At 67.3% G+C, this 21,486-nt stretch overlaps 1 protein-coding gene across 3 annotated transcripts in view; it reads left to right on the top strand.

Moving 5' to 3' along the window:
- Positions 1-19,229, top strand: part of KCNT1 (potassium sodium-activated channel subfamily T member 1) — a 57,015-nt gene extending 37,786 nt beyond the window's left edge. For 2 of the 3 annotated variants that reach the window (XM_032634001.1, XM_032634000.1), the window contains 20 exons: positions 16-152; positions 1,073-1,136; positions 1,262-1,370; positions 1,796-1,904; positions 2,689-2,838; positions 3,170-3,408; positions 3,725-3,941; positions 5,179-5,284; positions 6,584-6,756; positions 7,114-7,185; positions 7,291-7,425; positions 7,638-7,749; positions 11,288-11,389; positions 11,792-11,875; positions 11,957-12,085; positions 12,416-12,436; positions 13,231-13,540; positions 14,889-14,951; positions 17,972-18,056; positions 18,169-19,229. In XM_032634001.1, coding sequence (XP_032489892.1) covers positions 16-152; positions 1,073-1,136; positions 1,262-1,370; positions 1,796-1,904; positions 2,689-2,838; positions 3,170-3,408; positions 3,725-3,941; positions 5,179-5,284; positions 6,584-6,756; positions 7,114-7,185; positions 7,291-7,425; positions 7,638-7,749; positions 11,288-11,389; positions 11,792-11,875; positions 11,957-12,085; positions 12,416-12,436; positions 13,231-13,540; positions 14,889-14,951; positions 17,972-18,056; positions 18,169-18,289 — 2,538 coding nt within the window. In that variant the 3' untranslated portion in view covers positions 18,290-19,229. The remainder of the gene's footprint in view (positions 1-15; positions 153-1,072; positions 1,137-1,261; positions 1,371-1,795; positions 1,905-2,688; positions 2,839-3,169; positions 3,409-3,724; positions 3,942-5,178; positions 5,285-6,583; positions 6,757-7,113; positions 7,186-7,290; positions 7,426-7,637; positions 7,750-11,287; positions 11,390-11,791; positions 11,876-11,956; positions 12,086-12,415; positions 12,437-13,230; positions 13,541-14,888; positions 14,952-17,971; positions 18,057-18,168) is intronic. The other variant, XM_032634002.1, reaches the window with a different exon arrangement.
- Positions 19,230-21,486: the final 2,257 nt, after the last annotated feature.

Genomic DNA, 21,486 nt, shown 5'->3' with positions numbered 1-21,486 from the left:
CCCTCCTACCTGCAGGACTACTACGTCGTCATCCTGTGCCCCACCGAGATGGACATCCAGGTTCGCAGGGTCCTGCAGATCCCCCTGTGGTCCCAGCGAGTCATCTACCTGCAGGGCTCCGCGCTCAAGGACCAGGACCTCATGCGGGCCAAGTGAGCGCCGGCCGGGGGTGAGGGTGCGGTACCACGCCGGCCTGAGCGGCGGCCCCGGGCACGGGCAGGCCAGGGAGGGGCACTCAGGCAGGCAGCAGCTCCCCCTCTGTGCCTGTCACCCACCCGGGCGGGCCAGGCCCCCCGCTGACCCCGGCAGAGCCACCTGGGCGAGCCCACCAGCCTCCTCTCACCTGCCCGGCTGTTCATCTGGGGGCCTGGGGGCAGCTGCCGCTCTGAGTCAGGTGGGAAGCGGAGGCTGTGGGCAGGTTTTCTTCTGAAGACGAGGTGACAGGGTGACTTGAGGTAAGGAGGCTGAGTTGTGAATGGAACTTTCCAGAATCTGCTGCAGCCCACAGACACCCGGAGGCTCCCCCATCGCCCGTCAGGATTTTATTCCAGAGCCTGACGTAACCTTCGAGGTGAAATGTGGGTTGTGTGGAGGCCAAGGAAGCAGGAGGCCCGGCAGCTGGGCCCCCCCCCCCCACGCCTACCTTCTGAGCCTCGGGCCCCACAGGCTCGCCCAGGAATCAAGGCCCCAGACAGGGACAAGTTGGGGTGCCAGGTGACGGGGTGGGAGCCGCCAGGCCCCCCAGCCCTGGGGCGTGGACAGTTTCTCAGCCACCCTTTGTGCAGCCAGGGGCTCTGGGGGCATGAGGGGAGCAGAACGGGTCATCCGCAGGCCTCGGGCAGCCTGTCCCGGGAGAGGACAGGCCAGCGGGCAGGGTCCGGCCTCTCTGCCACCAAGTGGGCCCTTCATTCCGTGCCCCAGCCCCACCCCGGGTTAGCGGGGGCCCATCCTCAGCCCATCCGGGGCTTCCCAGAGCGAGCTGGGGTCTCAACAAGGCCCAACTCTTCCCCTGACGGCCGAGACGGGAGCACCACGGACGGCCCCGGCGGCGCTCAGACCCGGTGTTTTGCAGGATGGACAACGGGGAGGCCTGCTTTATCCTCAGCAGCCGGAACGAGGTGGACCGCACCGCAGCGGTGAGTCCCCCCACTGCCGCCCACCCCCTGCCCGCAGGCCGGGGCGGGGTGGGGCGCCTGGGGGCAGAGCCCCTCCCCCAGGCTGCTGCTGCCCGTCAGCACCGACCGTGGCCTCCCTGCCTTAGGACCACCAGACCATTCTGCGCGCCTGGGCTGTGAAGGACTTTGCTCCCAACTGCCCTCTCTACGTCCAGATCCTCAAGCCTGAGAACAAGTTTCACGTCAAGTTTGCAGGTATGTTTGGCCCGGAGGGGGGCGCCTGTGTGCTCACGGGCGAGCGTGCGGGGTGCGGGCGAGAGGCAGAGCCCGTGCAGCTTGTGCACCTGGGCCTGGGGGCCAGGGCGGGCAGAAGCAGTGTCTGACGAGCACCTCTGTGGGCGTGCCCGAGCTGGGCGCCTGTGCCGACCCCTGGAGGGCAGGGGCGAGCAGGCCTGTGCTGGACACCTGGGGGACCAATGAACAGCCCGCCCCCAGCCCTGGAGCTCTCGGTCAAGCCGGGAGACGAGCACAGAAGAGCCGAGACAATGAACAGGCTCCCAGGGGCGGGGCACTGGATGGCGCTGGGCAGGGCGGGGAGGGGTTCTGGGGGGCGCCGGGCAAGGGGGCGTGTGCCGAGGGGCAGCAAGAGCCTGTGGTGGCCCTGGCGCTCCTGCCCGCAGAGCACGTGGTGTGTGAGGAGGAATGCAAGTACGCCATGCTGGCCCTGAGCTGCATCTGCCCGGCCACGCCCACCCTCATCACGCTGCTGGTGCACACGTCCCGCGGCCAGTGAGTGCTGCCCCAGGGCCGCGCGGCCAGCTGGACGGGGGTAGGGTGGGGGGCTGCTGGGGGAGCGGGAGGCGTTGAGGAGACCTGTGATGGGAGGGGCCGAGGCCAGGGGAAACGACCGCCGTGGACCCAGCTGGGGAAGCCGTCGGTGCCTCGCCGAGCGAGGGGTCGCAGCTGGGGGCAGCCTGGGGGCTGCTGGGAATTGCAGGCGGGGCCCGCCGCGGAGCAGAGGGCCGCAGCGGGGGCAGCAGGAGAGCCCTGGGATCTAGGCACAGTGACGGGGTCCGGCGGGGCTTGGTTTGTAAGAGAAGGCGCGTTTGGTGTTTGGCACCTGGGCTGGGGTCCCAGGCAGAGCCTGAGGCGAGGGGCTGCCCTGGGACAGAGGAGGGGCACCATCTTCTCTCTGGGAAAACCAGGCTGGGGTGTGGGGGGCCCCGACGGGTGGCCTCGGCTCCCTGTGGGGCCTGGGCGGCCCTGGGGGAGGGACCAGGCAGGGGAAGAGGACGTGGCCCGGGGTTCCTGGGAGGACCCACAGGCCGCAGAGGCCAGTCTTGACTCTGAAACATTTTGACACCCCTAAAAATCAGACCATTGTGTTTACAGCTTTTTAAAACTGGCCAAGGACCCATCAGGCCACCCAGGTCTAGTCTCAGCCAGACGGGGAGGGGCTGGGGTCAGGGGTCACGCTGGCTTCCACCCACATCGGCAGAAGCCACATTTGGGGGGCACCATGGCCCAGCTGGGCGGGGGCGGCCGTGGGGGTGACACCCTCCCCACGCCCCAGGGAAGGCCAGGACTCACCGGAGCAGTGGCAGCGCATGTACGGACGCTGCTCGGGCAACGAGGTCTACCACATCCGCATGGGGGACAGCAAGTTCTTCCGCGAGTACGAGGGCAAGAGCTTCACCTACGCTGCCTTCCACGCGCACAAGAAGTACGTCCCCCGACCCGGTCCAGGCCAGGGTGGGAGGAGTGCGGGGCGGGGTCCGGAGGCTGAGATGGGCGTGGCCCGTGCCCGCTGCAGGGTGGACCAGCGGGGCCTCAGGGTCAGACGTCACGCCCACTCAGCCGTGAGACCCGCACGGGGCCTCTCTCTCTCTCTCTCTCTCCCCCCTCCCCCCACCCCCCGAGGCTCCCTCGAGGCTGCCCTCGGTGGGTCTTTGCGTCGAGTGGGAAGGCATCCCGACACCCGTGAGCGGAGGGCTGCACCGTCAGCCCCCAAGGAGCCCAGGAGGCCCCATCCAGCCCCCGCCCTGTCCGCTCAGGTACGGCGTGTGTCTCATCGGCCTGAAGCGGGAGGAGAGTAAGAGTATCCTGCTGAACCCGGGGCCCCGGCACATCCTGGCCGCCTCCGACACCTGCTTCTACATCAACATCACCAAGGAGGAGAACTCGGCCTTCATCTTCAAGCAGGAGGAAAAGCAGAAGAAGAAGGGCTTCGCGGGGCAGGGGCTGTACGAGGGGTCGTCCCGCCTGCCCGTGCACAGCATCATCGCCTCCATGGGTGAGGCCGAGTCCAGCTCCCGGTGGGGCGGGAGGGGTGGGCGTGGGACCCACCCAGGAGACCCAGGTGCTCAGGCCCGCAGCGTAACCCCGGGCAAGTCCAGCCTCTCTGGCCTCAGTTTGCACATCTGTCCCGTGGGGGCATCCTGCCTTCCTGTGGGGACCTGTGTCGGCATCGATGTCCAAGTGCCCGCCCGGGTGAGACCGCCCTGCGTCAAGGGTCACTGGGAGCCTCTGTCCACCTCCACTCCGGGAACCCCTGTCCCCGGGACAGACAGGGGAGGGACTTCCAGCCAAGTTCAGCCGCTCCGTTCCAGGGACAGTGGCCATGGACCTCCAGAACACGGAGTGCCAGCCAGCACAGAGCGGCGGAGGCAGTGGGGGCAGCAAGCTGGCACTCCCCACGGAGAACGGCTCGGGCAGCCGGCGGCCCAGCATCGCGCCCGTGCTGGAGGTGGCCGACAGCTCGACCCTGCTGCCCTGCGACCTGCTCAGTGACCAGTCGGAGGACGAGGAGGGGCTGTCTGTGGGGGAGTGAGTGCCGCCGGGGCTGGAGGGGGACCGGGAGCCTTCCATGGGAGAGGGGGGAGGGGGACCGGGAGCCTTCCACGGGAGGGGGGAGGGGCTGTCTGTGGGGGAGTGAGTGCCGCCGGGGCTGGAGGGGGACCGGGAGCCTTCCACGGGAGGGGGGGGGGCAGCATGTGAGTGCCCGGCACCCAGGAAGAGGTGGGCCCGCGGCGCCGGTCCTGGGTCTGCCCCACGCTCTGAACAAGGCTTCCAAACAGCTTCCCCAGAGACCTTGTCGGGCAAGTGGAATCTTCTGGGGACCCAGCTCGTGGACAGGAAGGCCAGGCAGTGCCCGCCCTCACCCCTCGTCCTCCCCTATCACAACCTGGGCGGCCAGGCCTCAGTGCCACGGCCCGCTTGGCAGGGTGGCTGCCCTCTGAGCGTGGTCCGCAGAGGTCACAGACAGGGGAGCCCGGGGTGAGGTGCCGTCCGGGCGTGGAGGCCACTGGCCCATCCTGAGCCGTCATGCTGTCCTGGGTTTGGGCCCAGGTCTTCCTCTGAGATTATGAGACAGAAGAGACCCCATTGTGTCCCCAGGTCTTGGCCACTTGGCCTCGTCTGGGACAGACAGGCGGTGCCTGACCCCAGGGCCATGGCCAGCTGCCGGCCTGCACGGCCAGTGCTTCCCAGCCGGGCTGTCACTGCAGCCACTCTCTGCTCCTGCCTTTGCCCCGTGGTGGAGTAAACATGCTTTAAACACAGGCTGCCGGGGACCGGCTCTGAGATCGAGGGGCCTGGCAGGGCTCCTGCACACCTGGGGCAGGTGGCGGGCTGGCCTCGGACGCCACGTCCCTTAAGCCAACCGGAGGTGGAGCGGGAGGCCAGCCCCTCTCCAGGCGGCCTGGGGGGACAACCACGGCAGGGTAACCACCGCGTGTGTGTGCGCGGGGTGCTGTGGGGACGGCGGGGGGAGTACAGCCTGTGGGGCGACCAGCCTGGCCCAGGGGAGCCAGTGGAGCGGGGACCACGGGCCAGCGTCTGCCCCGGCATTGGGGTGCTGGGGGCACCAGGGGGTGATGGGCCGTCAGAGCCCCTTAAGGTTCTTTCGTGGCCTGTGTAAGCGCGTGTGTGTGGGCGCGTGTACGTGCGCGCGTTGCATGCAGTCTTACCTGGCCCAGTCAGGTCTGCAGGGGTCTGGCACCCCACCCCCACGTGGCAGCCTAGGGCCCGAGGGCCAGGCTGAGGCTCCTGTCTCTCCCCCCAGGTACGTGAAGGGCTACCCCCCCAACTCGCCCTACATTGGCAGCTCCCCTACCCTGTGCCACCTCCTGCCCGTGAAAGCCCCCTTCTGCTGCCTGCGGCTGGACAAGGTAGGTCACGGCAAAGTTGGGGAAGTGGTGAGGACGTCCTGGACCCTGTCTGCCCTCCCCGACATCTGTGTCTGTTGTAGAGGCGCGTTCTCTCCCTCCTGTGTCCACGTGCGCTTGCTGAAGCGAGGGTGCCCCTCTCGTAGCCACCGTCCACTCACCACAACCGGCCTGGCCTGCAGCCCACACTCCACTGGCCCTGGTTGTCCCAGGAGCCCTCGCTGCCCTTCCCGGCCAGAGCCACAGCTTGTCTCCCTCCATCTGGACGCTCCCTGCCCCTTCCCCTCCCCAGGGTCTCTGGGCCTCCGTGTTTTGGGTTTGGTGGAGCATCCCTGGCGGGGGGCGGGGCGGGGTGGGGGGCGACTCGGCCCATGCGCTGGGGGCTGGACCCCCCGGAGGTGCCACGTCCTCCTGGAGGCCTCCCCGTGATGCTGCCTTAGAGCACATGGTACGGGTGCCTCGCGCACCCAGTCTCTCTGCTGGAGGAGCTACTGTTTCGCCTTTGCAGTTAGGACGTCATTTGTGGGGAGACACATGGGGACCAGGTACATAAGCCGGCCTTGACTGAGCTCCCCCGACGCATTTCCGCCACAGCCGATTCCACTTCCTTCTGTGTTTACGTCAGCTTTTCACTGGGAGAAAGTGTTTCCCCTTTCTTAGCCATTTGTGTACGTCAGTGTGGCCTCACCACTTTTTCACTCAGAGGGTAAACCAGTTGGTCATTACTGCTACGTCGGCATTCCATATGGATCATGCTGGTTTTGACACGTGGACTTTTGCTGGTGGGCCCTCAGGCTGGCCTCCCGGTCCTTCCAACATGTCCCCTCAGCTTTGAACACGTCCATGCCTTTGAACACGTCCATGCCTTTGAACCCACGGTGCCCCCACCCCCACCCCCCGCATCTTGTTTTTGCCTTGCTCCAGTCCTGGAAGCAACTGCTCCTCCAAGAAACCTGATTCCTTTTAGTGGAAACCATGTTTAGAAGTACGGTCTGGGCACTTGGTGTGCTCACTGCTGCTTTGTATCTGAGTCTCTCCACGCAGAGAGCTAGAAAGTGTGTGTACACGCATGCACCCACGACAGAACGTGTACACACAGACCGTGTGCTCGCACAGATACCTCCCTTCCCTCCCGGACGGGACCTCTCCCACGGTGGCCCCAGCGCACACTCTGTGCGGCGGGCTGGTGGCCTGCAGCCCCGTGAGGCCAGGTGGCTGGCGACCAGGTGCCATTTGGCCGAGGACCCCAGCACGGCACGCTCTCTCCCTCCCCGGCGGTTGATCGCGGCGTCTCCGCCGCAGGGCTGCAAGCACAACAGCTACGAGGACGCCAAGGCCTATGGCTTCAAGAACAGGCTGATCATCGTGTCGGCGGAGACGGCGGGCAACGGGCTGTACAACTTCATCGTGCCACTCCGCGCCTACTACCGGCCCCGCAGAGAGCTCAATCCCATCGTGCTGCTGCTGGACAACAGGTGAGGGGCGCTTCGGGAGGCAGGGGAGCGGCCCCGGCCCTCGGCACTGCTCCGTCGTCCTCCCGCAGGGCTTCTCCCGGCCCTACTGGGTCCCCACGACCATGAGCCCCCAGGGGCCGACCTCCAGCACTGCTACCCCCAGACGCTGGGGTCCAGCCTCGGCTGTCCTGGCCCCTGGGGCCTCGGTTTCCCCGCGGGTACGATAAAGAGCAGCCCCATTGGCCTCTAAAGGCCCCCCTGGTCCCACGCGCTGCGGTCCCGGGGCCCCTGCTCGCCCAGGTCAGGGCTGGGCTGGCCTGGCCATGGCGGCTGGCGGCAGGGCAGGGTGGGTGCCTCCAGGACCTGCTGTGCCCACAGGCCTGACCACCACTTCCTGGAGGCCATCTGCTGCTTCCCCATGGTCTACTACATGGAGGGCTCCGTGGACAAGTAAGACGCCGCTCCGCAGGAGGGCCCCCGCCCTCTCCCCTCCTCCCCGGGCGGCCGGGGCGGAGTGGGAGGGAGCAGGACACACCCTAGGCCGTCTCCCCGCAGCCTGGACAGCCTGCTGCAGTGTGGCATCATCTACGCCGACAACCTGGTGGTGGTGGACAAGGAGAGCACCATGAGTGCCAAGGAGGACTACATGGCCGACGCAAAGACCATTGTCAACGTGCAGACCATGTTCCGGTGCGGTGCGCGGCCCGCCCTGAGCCCCCGCCCACGACCGGGACCGGGACCCGCCCTGAGCCCCCGCCCACGTCCGTGTCCACGGACCCGCCCTGAGCCCCCGCCCACGTCCCTGTCCACGGACCCGCCCTGAGCCACCCGCCCACATCCGTGTCCACGGACCCGCCCTGAGCCCCCGCCCACGACCGTGACCGCGACCCGCCCCTGCCCAGGCTCTTTCCCAGCCTCAGCATCACCACGGAGCTCACCCACCCGTCCAACATGAGGTTCATGCAGTTCCGCGCCAAGGACAGCTACTCTCTGGCTCTTTCCAGGCTGGAGAAGGTGAGCAGCCCCGCCCGACCTGCCGAGCTGAGGGCTTCAGCCCCTGCGCCACAACCTGGAGGGAGTGGGCGACTGGGGCCACGGGAGGCCTGGGTGCCTGCCCTCCTCCGGCCAGGGGGCTCAGAGACCTGGGCTCAGCCCCAGCGTGAGGCTCTTGAGTGTGCAGCCCGGAGAACTCAGGGTCATCGGCCAGGAGTGGACATTGTCCCCCTAAGGCCGGGCCTGGCCCGGCCTTGTGTGAAGCAGAGGTTGCCCATCACGCCAGAAATTACTAGCCCAGGTGACACCGGCCCCGACACCGCGCCCAAACCTGAACCGTGTCCGTTCTGTCAGGGAACGGACGTGCTCGTCCCGGTACAGTCGGGGTCGGGGATAAGGGGGCGCAACTTGCCTCAGGTCACACAGCAGTGCGGTGGGACAGCTGAAGTCAGCTGTCTGTTTCTCAGGCTCCAGGAAGGGCATCAGCTGGGCTCAGGTGTGGAGCCCAGGGACACGGGTGGCGGCGGGCCTGGTGGTGCTGCCCTGGCACGTCTGTGGGCCCCAGGCTGCTGCCCGGGTCAGTGCAGCACTACCTTCCACCAAGGGGCAGGGCCGTGCTCAGGCAGCCTTGGGTGAAACCAGGAAGCAGGTGGGCTGCCACGGAGACCCTGGCCGCTGCGGTCGGGGAGCAGTGACCATTCCCTGGGAGCCTGGGCTGAGGTCCTCGTCAGGGGACGGCTTGCACTTAGGTGGCTGACCCTGTGTCACACCGGGGAGGACCCCCGAATGGCCGCTCCCCCAGGCCAGGCCTGGCCACTGACAGCAGACAGAGGGACAGCATGGGAGCTCTGAACCCGGACAGACAACGGAAGTGAGTTCCCGTGGTGGCCCTGGAGCTCCTTGGATGGCAGCTGGGGGCCTCAGTCAGTGGCCCGGGAGCTCGGGCCATCCTGCTCTTGGAGGAGGCTTGGCCTGCACCCCACACGATGGCCCACTGGACCCCCCTAAGCGCCCCCTTGCAGTGCCCCGTGAGCTGAGCCTGCCTCCGCTCAAGGCTGAGCCGTGGGCTTTCGAAGTCGGCCTCAGCAGCCCCAGCCAGACTGTATCCAGGCGCTCGGGCCAGTCTGATCCAAGCACGGGCAGGGGTGACCAACACAGAACTGGGGTCAAGGCTGACACCCTGGTGCTGGCCCTCACTTGCCGCCTTCCCTCGAGCAAACCCAGTTCCCCACAGGCCTTGCACCCGGACCTGTTCCGGAGGTGGGCGTGAAGCAGGTCCGTCAGCAAACACGTAGCAAACGTCCTCCCACTCCCCTTTCCTTGCACGGCAGACATCTCAAATCCACCTCCCAGCCCCTCCCTCTGTGGCAGGCATCACCACTTGAGAGCGCCTTCCCCTGCAGGATCGTCTCCAGGGGCAGGGGCGGGCGGCCCACTCCCCACCCCGTGGGTGCACGGTGGGGAGCCCAGTCCTGTCGTTCGTGATCTGGGAGAAGTCAGGAAGTGAGCACGTGTGACCGTGGGCGGCTGCAGCCTTGGGCGCTTGCTGGCTGAGGTCCACGTGGGGCCGAGGAGGGGGCGGGGGGGCGGGCAGAGACACGTGATGCCACCCAGTCTCTGGAGATGGAGCTGGCGCGCCCACCCCGCGCAGAGAGGATTCCGCGGAGGATGGGGAGGGAAGATGGGATCGCGCTGTACATACAACCTGCATGAGACAAGTCCTGTTTAATGAGTAGAAACTGAAGGAACACTGGAAATACTTCCGGCGTTCAGATCAACTTGCTTCCAAGAGGTCGCGCTGGCACCGGGGGGTGATTCAGGCGCAGAGGGCGGCATCCGTGTCTCCCTGAAGGTTGTTCTCAGGAAGATCTCCCAGGGTCGGGGTTCCCCACCGCATCCCAGGACGCAGGCTCCCAGTGGCGTCATCCTTCTAGCCGTCTCAGCGCCTGTGACAGTGACCTCGGCCAGGAGCCCGTTCAGACTGGCCCCTCTTCGGCAGGGCCCCGGATGCCCGGCCAGTCCTGCGCCTGCTTCCCCCTGGCCGCGTGGTTCTCAGGAGGGCTCGTCCCCGTGTGTTCCCTCGGTTCGCTGTCGTGTGCGACCTCGGAGCTCGGGTTAAAGCCTCTGGACCCTCCGCGGCCGCTACAGAGTGGACAGCGTGAAACCAGGGCCCTCGTTCAGAAAGCAGGAAAGTCCTGTGGAGCCACTAAAGCGTCAGGCCTCTTCCTCCTCGGTCTCCCGACCCGTCCTGGTTCTCTTCTCAAGCCATGCGTTGTTCTGAGTGAAGGGAAACTGACAACTTCAACGATTTCGGGAATCTCTCCGTCTGTCCTTTTGTCCGTCTGTCCTCATAACGTGCGACCTGGGCTCTGAATGACACCGTGGTGCGCAGTCTGGAGTCACCGCGCCACGCGGCTCTGGTTCTGCGGCTCTTACGTGATAGGGCACTGTTTCCCTCCTGGATGCCCACGTGCCGTCCAGCACGCCCTTGGGCTCCCTGCTGGTGGGGAGGGACAGAGGTGAGGCCTCCTTCCCCGGGCGTCTGTCTGCCCCGCCGTCCAACCTTGCAGCAAGGAGGCTGCAGAGGCAAAGTGCAGACTCAGTGAGAAGGGCCACGAGAGGGCTCTTGGTGGTCTACGCGGCCCACTTTCTGTCTGTCTGAAGCGTGTTCTGGTCCAGCAGGAAGGACAGCCTCCCGGGCTCAAAGCCACCTCTCAGCCATAGGCCGACCTGGTGCGGCGGGGACAACGCCCCCAAGAAGCCCCTGCCCTAGCCCCGGAACCAGCACAGGGTGGAGAAGACGATTCCACGAAGAATCCTGAGATGGAGGGGGCCCTGGTTCACCCAGGGCCCACACGCCATCACCAGGGGTCTTGCAAGAGGGAGGCCGGAGGTCAGCATGGAGGTGGAGGAAGGGCCAGAGGCCAGGGACGTGGTGAGCCTCTGGAAACGGCGAGAGGGAGAGGAAAGGGTCGTCCTCTGGGGCCGCCGGCTGGAGCACGTCACCGTGACGCCTGATTCCAGCCCCTGAAGTCTGTTCGGACTTGGAACGTCCAAAACCGACAGAGTAAACGCGTGTGGTTTTGAGCTTTGGGGTTTGTGGTCGTCTGTTCCGCGGCCACGGGAGCCGCACACAGTGGGTCTAAGGGACCCGCGTGGAGCCTCGCGACGCCGTGCACGCAGCACAGGCAGACACGTCTGTCTGCTCACGCGCGTGCCCTGCCGTCCTGTCAGTTCCGCTCATGGACTCGTGCTCCGGGGTGAAGTTACCGTAAGGGTTAGGGTTCCGCGATGGCAACGGCAGGGCGTTAAACCAAGTCCAGGCTCCCGTTTCTTCCCAGCAGGGCCGCGAACCCTTACCCCCGCGTCTGGCCCCGCCGTGTGTCTGGGGGGATGCGTAGCTGGGTGCTCGGCCTGTGGTCGGCCGTCTGCTGTATGTGTTCACACGCCCTGCACACGTGCACACACCCCGTGCACGTGGAGGCCCCTGGGCTGCCTGCCCTGCGTGGCCGCGGCCGTGGCCACGGGCACCAGCCAGCCTGAGCCCCTCGTCCTGCAGAGGGAGCGGGAGAACGGCTCCAACCTGGCCTTCATGTTCCGCCTGCCCTTCGCCGCCGGCCGCGTCTTCAGCATCAGCATGTTGGACACGCTGCTGTATCAGGTCAGCAGGGGCGGGGGGCCGGCGCCCGGCATCCGCTTCCAGTCCTGGGCCACGCGCCCCTCGCTGAGCATCCACCCCTGGGTCCCCAGGAGGCCGGCCAGGACTGGGAGGCTCTGGGCCCCATCCCCGCCGGGGAGCAGCAGGGGTTCACCCGAGTGTCCCCCGTCCTTTCCTCCCAGGAGAGCGCTGCCCTGGGGTTGGCTCCCGGCAGCCTCTGGGTTTCTGATCCCTTTAGACCTAGTGCACTCGGCCTAGTGAGCGACCACAGCCAGGAAAGGCCGCCCAGCTCTGTCTGCTGGGCGCACCGCACGGGAGGCGGTGGGCGCCCGGCGCGCGTGTCCAGGGGATGTGGAGGCAGATCTGCCCGCACTGCCTGGCCTCACTGCGGTCTCTCCTCTCCAGTCCTTCGTGAAGGACTACATGATCCCCATCACCAGGCTGCTCCTGGGGTTGGACACCACGCCGGGCTCGGGCTACCTCTGTGCCGTAAGTGCCTGGGCGGGGCGGGCCCTGCTGGGGAGGGTCCTCCTGCCCGAGGCCGGCCCAGCCCAGGCTCCCGCGTTCCAGATGAAGGTCACAGAGGACGACCTGTGGATCTGCACCTATGGCCGCCTCTTCCAGAAGCTGTGCTCATCCAGCGCCGAGATCCCCATCGGCATCTACAGGACCGAGTGCCACGTCTTCTCCTCCTCGGAGGTGCGGGGAGGGGGAGGAGAAGGGCTCCCTGAGGCGGCCCCGTTTCTCTGTGGCTCGGGCCGCCCCATTTCCAATTTGGGGATCTGGGCCTTTGCTGTCAGGCCCTTTTGGGGTCAGGCCCACATACCTCCATACGTGGACATCCCCTGGGTGGCTGTGACCCCCCATGGGGGAGGGGCGGCTCGAGAGCACTGTGGGGCCCCTGTGCCGCCCGCTGGAACTGCAGAGGGTGGCCTGCCCACGGGCCCTGAGTCCACGAGGGCTTAGGCAGCCTTGGGGGTCAGGGCAGGAGCCCCACAGGTACCCAGGCTGCCCTGGTTTCCTTTGCAGCCTCACAACCTCAGGGCCCAGGTGAGTGGTCCCTTCAGGCCCACGGGGGTTCACTTAACATGCACGAGTCCCGCCTGGCAGGGGCGCAGGGCCCTGGGCTCCGGGTGACAGGTCAGGGAGCGAGGCCCCAGGATGCGCCAGCCAAGGTGCAGCTCAGAGAGGGCTCCTGGCATCACCCCAGCCCCCATACAGATGGGCAAACTGAGGCCCAGGACGGGAAGCCCAGGGTCCCCCAGCCCCCATGACATCTGCCTTTCGTGCCACGGCCCCTGTCCTGGCAGGTACCCCTTCCTCCCCACTGTCCATCCCGATCTCCACACCCCCAGAGCCCCACACCCCGACTGAGCCACGCAAGGAAGGCCCTGGCACTTCCCAGCCTACCATGTGCCCCACCCCCGCTCTCTCCTGCCCCCCAAGATGAGGAAACTGAGTCGCACAGAGGAGGTGCCCCCCGCCCCCCACCCCCATGGCAAAGTCGGGACATGCAGGGCCCAGAGAGGTTGAGGGAGGTGCCGCCTCTCGCCAGCAAATCAGAGACAGACCTAGAGCCAGCAGCTGGGACGGCTGAGTGGTTTGGGGCTGTGGCCCGGCACCCTCTGCCTAGCTGCAGAGGAAGGCACTGGCGTCCCTGGGCTGAGGTGCCCCCAGGGACTGTGACTGTCCTCCTCCCTGTCACCCTAGCTGCTCCGTGGGTCACTCCATCCTCTGCCCGGCACCCCTCCCAACCCGTCCCAGCCCCTCCCCTGTCCCCTATCCCCCTCCCCGTGCCCGGGTCCCCCTCCTCTCCTGGGCCCTCACCCCTCCTCCCCGGCCAGTCCCAGGTCTCGGTGAGCGTGGAGCACCACGAGGAAACCCGGGAGGCGCAGGGGCCCTGGGGCTCACGGGCAGGCACGGGTGGCGGCGGGCACACGGTGGGCGGCGGCTCGGCGGAGCACCCACTCCTGCGGCACAAGAGCCTGCCGTGGGCACGGAGGCTGAGCCGCAAGGGCGCCCGGCACACGGGGAAGGCGGCCGAGGAGATCAGCCAGCAGCGGCTCCGCCTGCACCAGCGGTCCGAGCGGCAGGAGCTCTCCGAGCTGGTCAAGAACCGCATGAAGCATCTGGGGCTGCCCACCACTGGCTACGGTAAGGCCGCAGGGCCGTCTGCCCGTCTGCCTTCCCGGCCCGCGCTCTGCCCGCCGGGGCACCCGCCCCGCAGCCCGTCAGAGCTCCCCGTGTGGAGCTTCCGCGTGAGGAAGGGCTCACCCCTCCACTCTGCGGTCTGTTTCCCCATCTGTAAAATAAAGGCCCAGGCCGGCTGAGCCTAGCAGGCAGCTCTCCTGCAGGAGGCAGCTGGGGGTGGGGAGGGCTGGGTCGGGCTCCCCGAAAGCCAAGGGCACAGGCCTCGGTCGGGGACAGACCGGCCACCTGCAGCCGGTCCTGCTGGGGTCAGAAACACAGAGGCCCGCTGCGTACTGTGAGAACAAGAACAGGGTGTGGCAGGGAGACCCCAGAGCCCCCGGCCACCCCTCCCCTTGCCCTCCCAGCAGCTGGAGCTCGGGGTTACGGGGGCAGATCTGGGGGCCGCCGGTCGAACGGCCAAGCACCAAAACACTCTTCCCGGGCCACGGGGGCCCCACCGTTGCCCCTAGCACACGGCCACCCGCTTCCTGCGACTTCAGGGCGACACCGCCAGGGCGGTTGGCATCGGCAGATTTTCTCCATAGCTTGTTTTGGGGAGAAGTTTGTGACGTGACCGTGAACAGGCCTGGGGTGCCCTGGCTGGGCCAGAGGAGAGGAGCCCGTCCCCTCCCCTCACTCCAGAGTTGCTGCCTCCGTTGATGGGGCCGAAAGGGCCCCAAGCCCCCCACCGCCGCCCGGCCTGGTGAAGGCTCTGGACTCCGCTGGGTTCCGTCTCGGGGACTCTGCCCACTTCCCAGGCCTGGCTCTGTCCCCAGGTGCCCACCTCCTGGCTCAGGGGCCCCTAAGTCCCCTCCAAGTGGGATGAGGCAGCTCGGGCTTCACCCAGGAGCTGCCCAAGGGTCTGGCTGTCTGCGGGGCCCGAGGTGGACGGCCGCCCATGAGAGCTGCCCAGCCCCTCCCGACCACACCCCAGCCTCACGATTTACCTCTGTCCCCTCTCAGTGCTGTCACCCCCCTTCCGGGTGGCACACTGACTGCCGAGGCTCCGAGTGGGGTGTCCCGTGTTCACGGCCTCGCGTCGCGCACTGGCAGAGACTCCAGCTCGGCTGAGCCCCAGAGCGGGCGCCCCTGGGTGGGCACTCGGTGCTCCCCTGGGCCTCCTCGCCCCCCACACCCCCACCAGAGCCTGGCAGATGAGGGGCCGACTTCTGTTCAGGGACAAACTTCTGTTCAGGGCTGGCCTTGCAGCCGCCCCCTGCCCCCCTCCCCGCTGCACTGCCGCCTCTTCTGCGCTGTTTGCTCACCTGTCTCTCTCTGTTTCTGTCTGTCCCTCTTCCTGTGTGTTCCGTAGAGGATGTAGCAAATTTAACAGCCAGTGATGTCATGAATCGGGTAAACCTGGGATATTTGCAAGGTAATTCTGCTCCGGTGGCTGGAGTCTGGCAGAGGGGCAGGCCAACCCTTCACCGACAGTCCACCTGGTGGCCGCCCGCCCCGGCCAGGCAGGCAGACAGGACAAGACACGAGGGAGGGTCCCTGCAGTCAGGGGCCCACGAGCTCCCAGGCCGCCCCACCGCGGGGACCTTAACTTTCCTCCTTCATTTGCTGACTTCGGTACTGACCCTAGTACCCCAGCCCTTCTGCCCCAACTGTTGTCTGAGATAAGCCCTGCTCTGAGCACGGAGGTGGCCATCGGCCTGCAGCCAGCCCCTGGGAGCCCACCCAGCTCTCGGGAAGCACCCAGATGGAGGGCCCCAGGCCAGGGTGCCCGTGGCCCTGTGGGCTGGTGCCTGGGGCCTTGGGGTCTGCTGCGCCCTGAGCCTTCGGAGGGCCACCCAAGCCCGGGGGACGGCTGACCACCGCGCCCCCGCTGGGGCTTCAGGAGGGGATTCTCTGTCTCATCCGGAGGCTCAGGTGCTGCGTGGGCCCCCTGTGTCTTCCAGGAAGACACTCCACAGCCCCCAGACGTGCCCCCAGACCCCAACAGAGGTCAGAGTCCAGGCCTCCCTGCCGGGACCCCTTCGCTCCCTGGGGGCCCCTCACGATCCGGGGAGGCTCAGAGCCAGCACGCCCCGGCCCCCTGGGGTTAGGGGTGACCCCAGCGCTGGCAGGCCTCCTGAGCCCAGGTAGGTGTTAGCTCGGGTGGGACTGGACGGCCAGGGGCAGACCCAGGCCCAGGAGCGGGAAGCTCCGGGGTTCACGGCGGGGGAGCTGCCTGAGCAGGCAAAGCCCTGGCATCTCCGGGGCCCCTGTGCTTTTCCTCACCCCGCACCCCACGACCGCATTCACGGCAGAGCCCCCAGGCCAGCCCAAGTCCAAGCCTGGGGCTGCCGTGAACGGGGTGGCTGCGTCGCCCCCTCCCTGCGCTCAGCTGCACCCCTGCTCCCTGCCAAGGCTCCCGGGCAGGGGTGGCCGCACCCACAGGCTCCCCGGGTGGTGTGTCCTGAGCCCCCCATCGACGTGTGGACACCGAGAGGTGCCTGAGCCAGGATGTAAAACCAGAGGAGAGGCTGATCCTGGGGGGCTGCAGGGCAGTCAGTCTCCTGGGGAGGGCACCGCCATGAGGACCCAGCAGCGGTATGCCTCTCGGGGGAAGGTGCTACAGTTGCCCCCAGTGCACGGAGGAGGGTGGGGCTCCAGAGGAGCGCGTGGACGCCCAGGGCCGCGCCGGGCGTCTGGTCTGCGGGCTGAAGGAGGAGGGCCCGCACAGAGGCTTGCGGTGCCTGGTAGCGGGTGCGAGGGGGAGCGCAGCAGCACAGCCCTTGGTCACTGGCCAGGAGTGCCATCACCAGCCCCCGGCCGCACCCCGGGCCCTCACCAGAGCACAGCAGGCACGGCGCGGCCGCCCCGTCCCACGGAAGTCGGGGTCTGGGCCTCGCAACAGAGCACACCCAGCCCTGGGCGCCACAGCCGGGCCCCTGTAAGCACGGAGCTGGGTCTGCTTCGGGCCGGGAATGCCTGTGATCCATGCCCCCCGGGGGAGAAGCAGGGTCTAGGCCGGAGGGGAGGGCCCAGCGAGGCAGGCGTGGCTCCCCCTCTCCCCGGCCACACAGAGGGGCCCGGCCCAGCACCGGCCTCTCCGTTTCCTTGTTCTGACCGTGCGCCTGTCCCCGTGGAGCCGTCCTGGCTGTGGTCAGGGGTGCGGGATCCCTGAGAGCCTTCGGGAGCCTCCCCGCCCCCACCTGCGCCACCCGCTGCCCCCACTGCCCGTCTCCGTGCTGCCCACCCTGGAGGCAGGCAGCCTCCAGCGTGAGCCAACCTGGCTCGTGACCCCGCGCGGGGGTCAGGCCGTCCCCTTCCCGGGCGTGGACGCGAGGTTGGCACTAGCTGATGCCGTCAGGGTCTGCACGTGTCCGTCAGCTCCCGGGTCCCAGCCTGTGCCCCGACCTGTCCCCAGGAAGCACACCGCGCTCCGCCTGCCGCCGTGCGGGTCCCGAATGCACCGCCAGATGCGGCCCTGAACTCATCAGTTCAGAGGAGCGAGCCGCAGCCCCCCCGCCCCCGGCTAGTCAGCGGGCAACTGCCCCAGCTTCGCAGAGAATCCCGCCCCTCAGTGGACCGGCTGGCGCCCTCCCAACGGGAGGGACGGTGCCGAGAGAAGGGAGCGGGAGGGGCTGGGGGCAGAGGCCACCCAGGGCCTGATCCCCCTGGAGGGCCGTTCCCTTGATGCCCGGTCCTGGGTCAGGGGGCGCCTTTGGCCATCACCAAATGGGGAAACTGAGGCCGCCAGCCGTTCGTGAGCTTGGGGTCACTGCCAGACAGCGGCCAGCCCTGTCCCTGTATCTGGCCGGAGAGGCACCTGTGAGGTGACCAGGGTTTCTCCAGAATCCACAGCCACCCCGTGGGCTGGACCCCAGGCTGTCTCTGTGACGGGCAGCTCGGACCCCGTGTGTGCCCAAGGGCCCCTCTGGGAGACTGAGCCGGGCGGACTCTGGGCTGGTGCCACGGGAGCAGGTCTTGGGAAGGAAAGGACAAGTCTGAAGTGGAGGGTTGAGGAGGGGTCGGGGGTGGCCTGGATGGGGTGGGGATGCAGGGCACTGGGGGGCGGGGGAGGGAGGGAGTCTGAGGGCCGCAGTAAGTGTCAGTGCGGGTGTGTAGGTGGGTGCACACGTGTCGGTGTGCACAGGTGTGCTCGATGTTCAGGGTCAGCACACCCTAAGATGTTGATGACTCAGCTAGGCGAGCCATCGAGAGACCGTGGGGGCCAGTGCCTGCTGCCCTCGTGGCCGCCCCCACGCCCGTGCAGCGCGGGTGCCGAGGCCAGCGTCGGTCAGGGAGGACCGGCCCTGCTGGGTTCGCCAGGACCGAGGGCTCAGGCAGAGCGGCTGAAAGGATTCTGCAGCTGGACCAGAGCTGCCAGCTCCTCGGGGCCCCCCGGAGCGGAGGTGGAGGGGGTGCCGAGTGGTGACTGCGCGCTGGGCCCTGTCTCCGCAGACGAGATAAACGACCAACAGAACACCCTCTCCTATGTGCTCATCAACCCCCCGCCGGACACGCGGCTGGAGCCCAACGACATCGTGTAAGTACCGGGCCCCCGGACGAGTCTGGACACCTGCCCATCTGACGCGTGCGCGCCCAGCCCAGCCTCCCAGGCGCAGAGAGACATCGGGGACCTCCCGCCCTCCCCGCAGGTATCTCATCCGCTCCGACCCCCTGGCCCACGTGGCCAGCAGCTCCCGGAGCCGGAAGAGCAGCTGCAGCAACAGGCTGGCTTCCTGCAGCCCCGAGACGCGGGACGAGACGCAGTTCTGAGTGCCGTGTGGAGCCCTCGGGGCTGACCTCGTCCTGCCAGGGTCCGTGGGCCGTGTGATGTGTGAGCGCAGGGCCCCGACCCCCACCTGCCGCCCAGCCCGGAGCTGCTCCCGGGACCGGACCCGGGGAGGGCCGAGGCGGCCCCGGGCACTACCAGACGCTGCTGGGAAGCCTTTTTCACCTGCTTTTACAAAGCTATACAATCCCTGGCGCTTTGCACAAACGCACCGCAACTCGTGACCGGGTCTGGCCGCAGTGCAGAGACAGGAGCCAGGCTGGACCGCAGAGGCCCGGGCCGGGGGCTCACACCGGAGCAGGAGAGCACACTGCAGCCCCTGAACTTGCCCGTTTCCACGGCCACGGCTGGTATTGATTCCTGGGCCTTGCCCACAGCTCTCAGCCAAGCCACGGGGCGGTGGGCCACCCTTGTCTGCCCTGTGGGTCCCCTGTGGTCTCACTTGTGAGGGTCTGGCCCAGAGTCGGGCCGCGAGGGTCTCCGGAACGGTGAGGCAGGCATGTGAAGGGAGCCTTTTCCAGAAGGAAATGAAAAGCAGGAGGGTCTACAGCGCGGCCGAGGCCCTGGCAGGGGCGGGGCAGGGGGGCTCTGGAGAGGTGCCAGCAGCCTGGGCTCGGTAGGAGGGAGGCGGGGCTGCTGTGAGACCCCACAGCGGCCCTGGACTTTGGGGAAGAGAATCAGATGACGGCCTTTTCCTCTGGTTTTACGCTGAACTTTCGCAGCCACGCCATCTGACCTCCTTTTAACACCAGACCTGAAGCACAGTTCAGCCGCTGGGCTACTGGTAGGCCCAGGCCTCCGCGAGGGACATTTCTCCTTCTGAGGGAGGGACTCGGGGCACCACCGCGGTTCCTGTGTGACTCTTTCTGACAGGTTTTGCACGCTCAGTGCTGGAAACTTCTATTAAATGGATGCATCCTACAGACAAGAGGATGGCTTGTAAGGCCTCCCCTCCATGGCTTCAAGCTCTGGGCCTGGGTCTGCCCCAGCCGCCCAGTTTCAAGGGTTAGAGACACTTGCTCTGGTCCCCAACCCACTGGTCCCCACAGGGAAGCCCCTACCCCAGGGAGATGCTGCTGGCCTGAGCATTCCCGAAAAGCAGGAAGCAACTCAGGTGGTGGCGGGGACGGGGTCCAGGAGGGCTCCCTGGCGAGCTGCCTGGCCCTGGAGCCCGGCCGTGCCCAGGAGGGATGTGTGCCCCTCGCCAGCACAAGGCAGCCGTGTTTGTCTTGGGGTGGGGCTCCCGCTCCTACAGAGAGTATTCCCAGAGGCTGGCAGAGGAGCCAACGCGGCCCCCCACCCGGGGGGGGGTGGGGGGTGGGGCGGGGCCACACAGCTGCTGGAGGGGCCTGCCCTGAGGGAGGGGCACACGTGCAGCTCCTCTCCCCCACGCTGGCCGCCTGGGGACACTCCCGCCCAGAGAGCGTCTACATGCCCAGGGGATGGTGCAGGCTGTGGGCAGTCGGGAAGGGGGCTGACCGGGCTTGGGAGACCCCAGGGCCCTTGATGGAGCAACAGGCCGCCAACATGGGCTAGGGTGGCCTCTGGGGCCAGGGCCCGTCCCAGCAGGGTCAGTGGCTCCTGGGGTCCTGCCAGCGAGCGTCCTCTCCTGCACCTGCCACCTCTCCTGGCACCCACGCTCCAACTCCCTGAGGGGAGGGGACCCTGCTTGGCCGCTGGACCGGGGGCTCCAACCAGGTGGGGCTGCGGCGCCTGGAATCCCACACGGGGAAGATGGCATCCGACAGGGATCCTCAGGAGTTGTCTGACTTGAGTCTGGGGTGCACAGGACAGGCGGTGAGAAGTGAGGTTCATCTCCAGACCGGGATGCACAGTCATACCCACTGCTAAGTGCAGACAGAGGGCCCAGCGGAGGCTGGAGACCTGCACCCGGGCGCCCTGACCGAGCGAGTAGAGAACATTTCTCAATGTTTTGCCGAGTTTTTCAAACATAACAAAATTAGAGGAAAACCTCTTTTATTTATTCCTATAGAAAGCTGGTCAGAACAATAACGCCAGCAACGTGCCGGCCATTCCGGCTTGTCAAGGGCGCAGGGCCTGGGAACACCGGCTTAAGGTGCCCGCTCGCCCCACCCCGGAGCCGAGCGTTCACAGGCAGACGTGCGGCAGGTACAAGTGGGCGCCCAGACTCGGGGCGGCCGCCCAGAATCTCACAAAGAAGTGCGACTGGCAGCTGGGGGACGAGAAGATACGGAAGCACAGCAAATGCTTACTAAAGCCAGAGAAGGCAGAAAAGGAGAAACAAAGGACGGTGGGCACAGCACAGTCCTTCACCCCAAGTCCACCTGCCAAGAGAGGAAGGAGGCCCCTCCTCGAGATGGCGCCGGCCCGCCCCGCGCCCCGGAGGCCGAACACGGATGCAGGACCACAAGGCGGGCACCCCACGACGCTCTTGGCCCTCATCTCGACCCCGGTCCACACCCAGTGGTCTCAGAGGTGCCTCTTTCTTTTGGGGGCAGCCGTGCGCCCTGATGAGTGGGTCTCTCAGAAGAGTTGCAGCATTTTCCTGTGAGATTGGCAAGCTACGGCTTCCTGCGTCCCAGGGTCCCCCGACGGGCGTGCAGGCTGGGGTCTGCCGTCCAGGACTTTAGTCCGCCCGCCCTGAAGGCAGCCCCGCCCACCTGGGGCTTGGGGGCCTCGGCTGGGGCCTCCAGGGGCAGGGGCTGGGGGAGCACCCCCGGCACTCCAGGCCCCCAGGGGCGGCCAGATGGCCAGAGCCACCTTCGTCCTCCGTGACATCCGCAGAGCTTGGGGGCCTAGCACGGTGGTCTCAGGGAACTCAGGGATGCCTAGAGCAGGCTCTCCAGGCGGGACTGTCAGAGACAGTCTGTTCCATGGCCCCGGTCACAGAGCGCAGAGCTGGGAGTGACCATCAGGTCCTCCATGCCCCGGGCACCCTGCATGGGCACCTCCAGGTACCCTCAAGGGCCTGCCTGGGGGGCCGGGGGTGGCCACGTAGCACTGACCCGTACCCTCTGCAGCCCTTCTGCAGCCCCCGGCCTGGCACGTCACTGCTGGCTCCAAGAGGCCCGCTGGACCTGGAAGTGTGGTCCAGGCTTGGCTGTACCTTCCTCTCTCCAGGAAGACACCCTTCCTGGCCGCCCGGCCTCCATCAGGGACCTGACTGTGGTTGAGTTCCCAGCAGGCCCGAGGCCTCGCC

This window comes from Phocoena sinus, chromosome 6 (genome assembly GCF_008692025.1).
Source record: "Phocoena sinus isolate mPhoSin1 chromosome 6, mPhoSin1.pri, whole genome shotgun sequence".
NCBI lineage: Eukaryota > Metazoa > Chordata > Mammalia > Artiodactyla > Phocoenidae > Phocoena > Phocoena sinus.
Note: the sequence above shows the minus strand (reverse complement) of the source record. Positions and strands in the feature narration are given on the sequence as shown.